The sequence below is a fragment of the Morone saxatilis genome, unplaced genomic scaffold (assembly GCF_004916995.1).
Source record: "Morone saxatilis isolate NCDOM2014 unplaced genomic scaffold, NCSU_SB_2.0 Contig23, whole genome shotgun sequence".
NCBI classification, from domain to species: Eukaryota; Metazoa; Chordata; class Actinopteri; family Moronidae; genus Morone; species Morone saxatilis.
This window is the reverse complement of record NW_023339796.1, coordinates 1,250,011-1,260,116: the sequence shown is the minus strand read 5'-3', so window position 1 is coordinate 1,260,116 and position 10,106 is coordinate 1,250,011. Positions and strand designations below refer to the sequence as shown.

At 41.9% G+C, this 10,106-nt stretch overlaps 1 protein-coding gene across 1 annotated transcript in view; it reads right to left on the bottom strand.

Annotated features, from left to right (window-relative positions):
• The window catches only part of adcy8 (adenylate cyclase 8 (brain)), a 51,014-nt gene that overhangs the window by 38,524 nt on the left and 2,384 nt on the right, over positions 1-10,106 (bottom strand). Inside the window, exons 3-5 of the mRNA XM_035670326.1 lie at positions 9,676-9,803; positions 5,074-5,232; positions 1,763-2,033 (exon numbers count right to left, since the gene is read on the bottom strand). Coding sequence (XP_035526219.1) covers positions 1,763-2,033; positions 5,074-5,232; positions 9,676-9,803 — 558 coding nt within the window. The remainder of the gene's footprint in view (positions 1-1,762; positions 2,034-5,073; positions 5,233-9,675; positions 9,804-10,106) is intronic.

Sequence of the window (10,106 nt, the reverse complement as noted above, 5' to 3'; positions counted from 1 at the left end):
TATCCCCCCCCCCCCCCGCAGCTATTGTGCCTGATGACATATCTGTGAGTGAGCAAGTTGGGACAGCTCATACAGTCTGTGAATGACTTGTGGCTGTGTGGGATTGGGATCAACATTTTTCTGGAATGAAGCCTGATCTGCTTCACGGAGAGCTGCACACTCTGAACTAAAGCAACAAGGGGGCGCCCCAATCCAGGTCAAGAAAACTGAAAAAGGAGTTACCGTAGTCTAGACAAGATAAAAAGCCTTGAATTATCATCTGCATCTTAATTTGGGCCTCATGGAAAGAAACAGTAACAAAGCAAACTGTTTATACGTTGGTTAAGAGATAGTGCCTGGTCAAAAGTCACAGTTTGGATTCAACAAATAAAGATGAAGGCTTTCCTTCATATTGGGGACCAGATGGGCAGATAAGGACTTTTCTCTGTTTTAAATAGCATTTAGGAAGTCACATTTTGAGGAGATAACAGAAAATTCAGAGCTAAAACCATTAGTTCATTAACAGTTTGAGTCAATTTTCAAGCATGACTGCAAAACATTGTCTGGTTCTCACTCTTCCTCTACAGAATATTGAATATCTTTGGATTTCGGACTATTGGTTAAACAAAAAAAGCAATTTCAAGATGACACTGTGGGCTCAAGGGAAGTACGATGGGTAATTTGCTCTAATTTCTAATGTTTTATAGACTAAACGACTAATTTATTCATCTACAGATTAACTGAATATGAATATAACGGTTAGTTTGTGGCTGTCGTAGTAAAATACAGTATCATCTGCATAGTGGAGATAAGCCATACCTTTCAAACTAATAATCTCCCCAAAGGAACCTCATGTACGATGCAACAGAACCTTGGGGCACACCACAAGTCAAAGTTGCAGAGGAGGACACAGTTTTTACTGTCTGCATGCTGGTTTATTAATGTTTTTACTGTAACTTCCTGTTCTGGGTCAATGCCAGACCTTGCAGGCCAAATGCAACACAAAAACAACACAAATATGAACAACATTTGCCTTAACGAAAAATGGTTTGTGATGTTTAGTACCCTTCCTCAAAGGTTTATCACCATCTTCCTTCCTTCTCTTTGGATGCTGTTGCATATGAGCACTAAGTGAAAAACCTCAGTCCTGCTCTACTTTCTGCAAAATCAAGACAAAATCTCAGACAAAAAACCCAGAATGTCAACATGATGCCTCCGTAGGCTGATTTGTTGTCACGCAGACAAATGAAGAAGGGATGAAGAGGATGTTTAAATGGGCCACACAATCAGAAGCTCGTCATCCTCGCAAAACAGGCAGGCTGACACACGGTGACATGTTACCACGGCAACACAGTCTCTCTGCACAAAGCCGTCCACTCATTCCCAGGAAAAAACAAAAAACAAAAAAAGACAAAACAACTATCAAACAAGGCGAGACAACTGAGAAGATCCCATGCACTGCGAAAAAAAGGTCCATCTTAAGAAACCACTTCGTCCTGCAGTGAGGCTTCAAGTCTTATTTTCAACAAACAAAAGATGCCACAAAATCTGTCTACAGGTTAAGATTACTTTAATTTGGTTAAAGAGTTTAACAAACAGCTAAAATATCCTGTTAGAAGTAGTGTGATTTTAATGCCATATTCCCATTTGTTCACCCCGACATTTGAATAAAAATAAGTTTAATCCTCCACTGCAGAACACATCTGCTGTTAGGATGGACATCTTTTCACAGTGTGATAAAGTGCACAACATTACTTGGATCACAAGCAGCCGTGGGACTTACGTTCTGCTTCCCCACAATGTTGTCAAAGGGAAGCTCTGGGCTCCAGGACGCCTCGTTGAAGGTGGTGCTGCTGGCCCGGCGGTCGACAGAACTCGCCGCCTCCTTCATGATGTCCTCCGGCAGGGTGAGCAGACTCTCCTCCGGCTGTTTGATGAGGTATGTCTCGATGTTGTGGCGGCGGAGGAAGTCGTTGCGGTCCTTCCCGTGCCCTTCCTCCACCTCGTAGTCGCCGTTCAAACAGTCCAAAGCGGCTTTGGAGATGTGGATCCTCCTGGAATGGGACAAGAAGAATAAAAAATAATGCTTTTAAGCTGCACTTTTCTTGGCCACTAGGGGGCAGAAGAACTCCACAGACACACAGTTCTGACACATTAACACCTGTTAAGGCTAACATGTTAGGAAACAGTAAGGATGACGTTGCAATTCTCACTTGAACAAGCCTGTAACAAAACAGTACTCAGCTGCAGACTAAACTGTCTCGACACGTTCCTTATGGCTAGACCAACTAGATGGTGAAATGTAACATACGACAACAAAGTGACAAAGTGTCCAGTGGGTTGATCACAGTTTGTTTGATGAAAACAGCTTTCAGCTGCTGGAAACACTGAGACTGAACCAGACAGGAAATTAGACACTAAAACCTCGGAGCTAAAAGATGCTAAAAAGCTTCATAAAGCTGCAGGGTTGGTGAGAACGTGTCAGTACTAATGACTTCTTTTAGCCTTTTGATTCAGTTAATCTGAAAATACTGAATAGTGCAGCTTTACTTAAAGAAAGACCTTTTTTTAACATTTACATAACAGCATGGTGGAAATTCAGTGTTTGTCCCTTGTGTTTTCCTCTTTCTCTCTCTTTGTCAGTGTGTGTGGTGTTTGCGTTGCACTCCCACTCCCACTCTCCTGGCTCCTGGATCCCCACTCAACCAACACACCTGCCATCAATCAATCAACTCGGGCTCATCTCCCACTCTTTCCCAGATTGTTGTCTCAACTACTGCAGATTGCCTCACATCTGCCTGCCGCCTGCCTGCTAACCCTTGTGCAACTTCAGGCTTCAACCACATCACTCACACTCGACCATCCTAGTCTGGCATCCACCATCACCCGTCTGACCTCTGCCCCTGCCTGCCATCTTTTACTCCCCACTCCATTTGCCGTTATCCTACAACAAACCTTCCTAAATTCTCCTCATCCCTGTGTCTGTGTTCTGCATTTGGGTCCGGCTTGTAACTCTGCAACAATAACACAGATAAACTGTGATGCAAGAGTCTTATCACATGTATTGAACTGGGAAACATTTTAAAGAGCCGAAGAACTGATTTTTGGCTGCAAGCATAATCTAAAAGTTACTTTTCTTGAGATAAAAAACAAACACAAAATGTGTAGCCACATACTTTATCAAATGTCAAAATCCGATTTCTCTGAGGGCAGCTGCCAACGTACAGCTGGATGATCAATGAGGATGATGATCTGCCAGAGGTGTTCAGTTGGAAGGAGATCTGGTGACTGTGAAGGCCATAACATAATTTTCAAACTATTCAGTAAACTTTTGTGACCTGTGTGGGAGCCTCTGCTTTTGTTTCTAGCACAGACGGTATGATAGTTAGTGGATGGAGCTGAAGTGAAGCTAGTGCTTCAGTGTCTTAAACCTGCATTATTTGTAATGACCAGCAGGGGGCGACTCCACTGGCTGCTTCTTGTCACTTGATTTATGAGCTCAGTAAACAGTTTCCTGATTAGGTTATGGTCTCAATTTCTAGTTTCAGTCTTCTTCTATACAGCATGATGTTTATTTAGTAAATGATGGTCCCATTTAGAGGAAAAAAGACGATAAAGCAGCTCCAATCAAGATAGAGGTGCAGTAATGCAAATCTGGTCACTGGATTCAAATAAACTGAAGGCTTAAAAAGGTAGTCAGCAAACCAATTGGTGACGTGACGGTGGGTTCAAGCTTGGTTTCTACACTTGTTAATAAAGTTTTTCCTTAATTTATCAGCCATGTGCTCTCAGATGGGAGTCTTGGGCAGATTTAATTAGCAAAATCCTTCCCTGGAGTTATCAAATATACACCACGGATGGTCAGTTACAGAGTCTGCAGGTGTCCAGCAGCTGATCTGAGTGTCTGAGACGCCTTCAGCCTCCAGAGAGAAGAAGTCAATCAGTGAGTACAGGTGTGAATGAAATCCTGCACAGTGTCAGGTCAGTGACTGAAGTTCAGGTCCAGCTCTTATTGTAGACTGTCTGATGTGTCCAAGGTGCACGTCATCAGACACTCAGAGATCTTCTGTCTGTGGCTCAGAAACACTGCAGAGAAACTGCTGCTTCATCCATTCATGTTATGCAACGGAGATCAGTAGATCACAGGTCGGGGTTAGAACAGAGGCTGGCAGGATATTTTAAATCGGCAGTTAGAAAACTAATCCTGCCCTTGTCCCAAGGCCAAACAGGAACATGAGTGAAAATGCAGATACATTTTTTGTAGAAAAAGATCAAAATATCCCATTACTGTGTATTTAACAAATAATACAACAGCAAGAACAAACACAGGTTTCCACTGGAGATTTCCTTTCAACCCCTCTGAAATGTCCATTCTGAAGAAATGATCTCAGTAAAAATAATAGAAAATGATAAAGGTGGTGGTTAAGGCTTGGTTACAATGTTAAAATATGTATTTTTGTACAAGAGACAATTAATGTTGAAAGATTCAGGCAGAATGACCTCTCTGTAACAGCTTCTTTAACAAAAACATTTACAAACTGAGGAAGTATCACATAATACTGCAATAAAACACAAAAAACATTTTAAAAATGCCCCAAAACTAAAACCCAACAGGCTTCTTCACATATTTTTTTTTAGTCATTTGTGACTGGGGGTGTCACCATAGCAACAACATCTGCTTTTTGCTTTCTCTCTAACCACGTTTCCTGTCCATCTCCACAACCAACAATCAAATTAAAGCAAACTGGTGGGCCCAGAGGCCATTTCCGGCCCTCCACCGCCCTCCCTCCAGCCTCTGACGAGAGGTCAGAAATAAAAATAATAATAAATCATTTTTATAATTGTTTCTTATGAATTAAAACTACCCCTTCATATACAGGTAAATGGCGAAGGTCCCCACAGATGTGTGCAAACAGTTGGCCTTTATTTGTTGTTTGGCTGCGATCAGCTAATATGATATAAAATTATGATAAAAATGTATAGAAACTGTAGTTATGAATGTTGCAGCAGCCCCAAGCCAATTTGACTTTGGAGACAACTGAATTAAATGTAAAATACCCCCCAAAGCATCTAAAATCTTTTCGGTTTACTCACCCTGGGATCCCGCCAGACTCCAGCTTATTGGCGATGTCCACGTCCCAGGACCAGACGTCGAACTGCCACTTCCTGAGTCCCAACACGCCGCACAGCACGGAGCCCGAGTGGATACCAATCCGCATGTCAATGTCGTGTTTCGTACGCGATCTCACGTATCTGGAAGAAACACAACAAGAATTTTATGTTCAGTTTATTTGTGCTCTCTTAAACAAAGGCTGCCTGAGAAATCATAAAAACACAAAGCATTTATAAGCTTTGGACATGGGAGAATATACCACCTGAGCTACAGCTTCATTATGATTGAAAATTCATCATAAATGAATAATAAATGGTATAAAACATGCAAAACACTGCTGCAGTCCTGAGTCTGACTAATAAAAGGGTATTATTTTGTAATTTAAATTCATCTTTAAATTGATAAAAGTAATGATGAATGAAGGTGAAAATAAATATTTAATGATGATAATGTATATTTTATCATATTATTAAAAATGTATATATATATTTTTGCGCTATATTTTGTCTAAAATATTCCAATAATATAATCCAGTGTCTGTGTGCAAATGAATATACATGAAATTGACCTTTGGCGAGACAGAAGACAGATAACGCCGACAGACAAACACAATACATGTCATGCGTATCAGTGAAGAAGGTGAAAGACATTTTCGGTGGACTTTTCACACCCGTTAATAAATTTGTTTCTCATTTCATACTTTATTATCCCTGAACACAATAAACAGCAGGACAAACTGAGGCTGATAAATCCTGTGAAGAGCAGACGGGGCTGTCACGCCCATCCCTGCCTCCCGGTCTCATTTCATGCTTCATAACAGCAGTGATGAATGTGAGGTGAAAGGCATTCTGGGAGTTTGTGACAGGTGCTTAAAGTCAGTAGACTGCTGAACGACACCCCGGGGGAGGGGGGCTGGAAATGAACTCAAACAAACTGCAGTTAGTCATGACGATGATGATGTGATACTTTAATGACTCTGAAGGGAAACTCTTCATCACCTGGAGGTCAGAGGTCAGCTAGTGATGCCAGATCTTCAGTAGTTGATACGAGTAAAACTCCTCAATTCTTGATACCCAATTCAATACCACGGTAAACCATTTACAGTGTATATAACGGTCAGAGATTCTGCGTCTGTAAAGTGTCTTATAGCTGTATTCTATGTAATGGCCAGCAGGGGGCAGCTCCATTGGCTGCAATAACACACGATACAATGCAGTCTTATGGAGAAATGAGCCGACTTCTCACTTGATTGATTAGCTCAGTAAACTCGATTGATTAGCTCAGTAAACTCAGTACGCCACCTCGGCTGGCTCCAACAAACTGTCATGTCATCGACCATAACGCCAAACTCGAGGGTTCTTCCCGACCTGGCAGGCTCAAAAACGTATTCAAACTTGTATTGACACAGTTTACTGTAAGTCTTATTGATAAGCCACACAGGTTCATCACGAGACTGTCTACAGTCATGCTAGCAGCTCTGTGAGGCCGTGTTGAGCTCAATGCTAACATTAGCATGCTAACAAGCTTTTTGCATGCTTTTCTATTTGTATTCATCTTTATTATGGATCATGAATCATGCGTAAAAAGAAGCTATTATTCATCATAAACCCCGCTCAGTCCACACGTGGAATCGCCATAACTCATTTGTGTGTTTTGTAGTCAGCGTGCTGGAAGCCACAGTTAGTCCTCTGTGAGGCAACAACAAACAAATCTGATGAGCCTTACACCAACAGTACAGTATGTCTCAGCTGCTTTGTACTCATGTTTGCACTAGAACTCTTTGTTAGGTGTTCGTGCGCAGTTGTAATTAGCCCACCCCTTTCAAACATGAACATCATCATCAAAAGAATAAAGAACTGATGAATCAAGACTACAGCCAGTGAATTCAAGTTATTGAATTGGCACACAGACAGCTATTAACCTGCAAGACACACGAGTAGAGATGATATTACGTAATAATGACACAGTCAGTCTGAGCTCTGGGTCACTGACACCGAAGTGTTTGGTGAAGCAGACAATCGACAGCTCAGACTGACCAACCCTCTGTCCAGGGAGCCGAGAGACAACAAAACCTGCAACGTATGATGAGACAAAACCAGAACACCTCCGACTAATCAAAAACACGTTTTACTTGAAGATTTCTGGTAGTGGCCTACGGATGGCTGACATACAGCGCCAATATCAAAACAAAGATTCTGTTCTATTCTACAAGAAATCCAGGAATATGTTTACAGCAGGATGTATGAGAGTTACAGTACCGGGCTCCAGACCGACTTTATCAACCACCTACTCAAAACTCACCAGACGAAACGTCTGTACGGGGTGATTGGACGAATATATCTGTCACAACTAGGACACTCAGTATTGGACCCAAATGCACGACAGCAGAGGAATCGGGATGGATTTGGTGATTTAATATAATAATGCACTTACAGGCAGGTACAGGTGAATATATGCAGCTCCAAGAAACCCAAAAGCAAAACAATCCAAAGAGGAAGCACAGGGGGAAAGCAACCACAGACAAAGCCAAAACGAATTGACAACTGAAACAAGGGAACACAAAGACTAAATACACAGGTGAGAGGAAGGTGTAGAAGCAGTGTATTTTCACATCTAACTGCTGTGAATTAAAGGTTTATTTCCACCAGACAGGCAAGACTCTAAGTCAGGGAAAGATGAGGACACAACAGGAGAGGGATGAAGAAGGTGGAGGAGCGATGGAGGTCGGGGGCATCAGTGAAGCGACGGTTAGACATCCAGAGTTGATGATTGTTGGATCAGTGTAAAGACTAATAAACAGGCCCAGCACACACACAGGCTCATACGTATATCTGCAATCATTGATTCGTGGACTCAAAGTGGAAAATTGTAACATATCAGCCAACCCTGCTGAACAGTGTTTTAATATCTGATGTCTCACCGACGCGGCTCCCCCTGCACACCTCCTTCTTTTCACTTCTTCCGTTTGGGCACATGTAAAGTTACACTCTTGCAGCACAAAGTGGTCGTCTGCAGGCTGTTCACCATATTGATTTAACAGTATACAGCACAAATCTCGCAGCTTATCCGCCACTAATCCCTCTTTCTCCTCTAAACATCAGTCATCCTCTCCTCCCTCGCTGCCACGCTCGAAAGTGATGTGACGGGGCCCGAAAATGTTACAGCGACAAAGCAGATAATGGAAATGAAAACGCCTCGGGCTTTAAGAGCACAAACTCCGGGGTGTGTGAGTCTTTTCCGGAGTAACTGCGGAGCGGCTGTATGTGTGTGATTGCAGACTTTATTTCCGCTGCATTTTTACATTTATATGAATTGCAGATTACACAGTCAGCTGTGTGTCGCGGTGTGTGAGCTTATGAGATCTGTAAATCCCTGTTGTGTAATTTAAAAAAAAAAAATGATACCATCACTGGCTATATTTCGATTTTCTCTCCCGTCACAGTAATGCACGGTTGTGTGATACGGTTGAACCCTGTAATTGTGTCATTATTTGTCACTGATGTTCTGTTGAAACACAGCTAGGGGCTAATTCTTGCAAATGCAAATATTGAAGAGAAGCAGCGTTCAGATCAGAGACCTGGCGAAACCGAGATAAAAGAAGTGTGGAGATAACTCTAATTCAACATATTTGCAAGAAAGAGCTGCAGTGGAAGTAAAAGAGTGATACATCTGTGCTATCAAAAATAAACCAAAAAGCACCATATTTCATGCACTGGTTGAGTAAGGAGGGGATTATTAGACATACTCAAGTGCCTCCAAACTGCACTGAGAGCCGTGTTAAGCCTCTGAAACACATGTTTTGATGTTATATATTAAAACTCGCACACATTCTGCTCGCACTCAACTTACTGCAGTTAATTCACACACACACACACACACACACACACACACACACACTGCTGGGATGACTCCAGTGACGGCAGCAGTACCAGTTAAATCACAGATAAACGTCCTTATAGTGACATTCATTCTTCAGTATCAACAGTAATCCACAACATCCTCGGTTACACTGCAAACAGGAACACTGACAGCGAATGCACACACTGTAAATCCCAGTAAGCTAACATGACTTAATCCTCCACTCGTTCCCGTTAATTAAACCCAACTCCAAAATGAACTTAAATGTGTGCAGTGTTTTAATTACTGCTGATTTAATTCTAGTTTGTTCCATTGACTCATTTCCTTTAAGTTGACTTTATATTGGTACAAAAACAAAAGCCCCAAAATTAATTGCTATTAATTATATTCATTGTTATTACTTATTTTATTTCTCTCTTCCGTTCCTGACACACTCTCATATTTCCCGTACCAACTCGACAAAATGTCAACTCTCAGACTGTTTTGTAATTGTTTCATGTTCTTATCCCATAATGTCGCCTATAAAAATCATCAAAAAATAATTTTTGTGTTTTAGTACTTTTGTTTGTGTCTTCTTGTTTAGTTTGTGCCTCTGACTGCAAGTTTTACCATCCAGGATAATAAGATAACATTTGTCAAAACACTTGTATAGATCGACCAGAGTTTCCATCCCTCTGGTTCAAAATGATGCTAATAATAAGAAACAGGATGGAAGAAGTCAGTACCTGATGGTTTTGATCATGCTGAGGCCCATCTCCACACAGCAGTGGGCGTGGTCCTGCCTGGGCTCGGGCAGACCAGACACGCAGTAGTAACAGTCTCCCAGGATCTTTATTCGTAGACAGTGGTGCTCCTGCAACAGCCAACCGCACCAGTTTATATCAGCAAGCGTTACACAACACGATGCATTCATTCAACCTCACGACAGAAGAGCCGGAGCAGTGAAATACAGCCCACTCGGCATTAACTGTGAAACCCTGACCGGCTGAGCGTGATGGTCTGAGACGCTCTTCAATCTAATATCAGACAGACATACAGACTGAACCCCCAATCGGTTATTCACTCTGTTGTTTTGGATGAAATATTTATCTGCCTGCTGGATTTGCTTTATTTCGCTTTTATGAGGCTGTCGCAGTTGAGCAAGCCTCTGTCAACT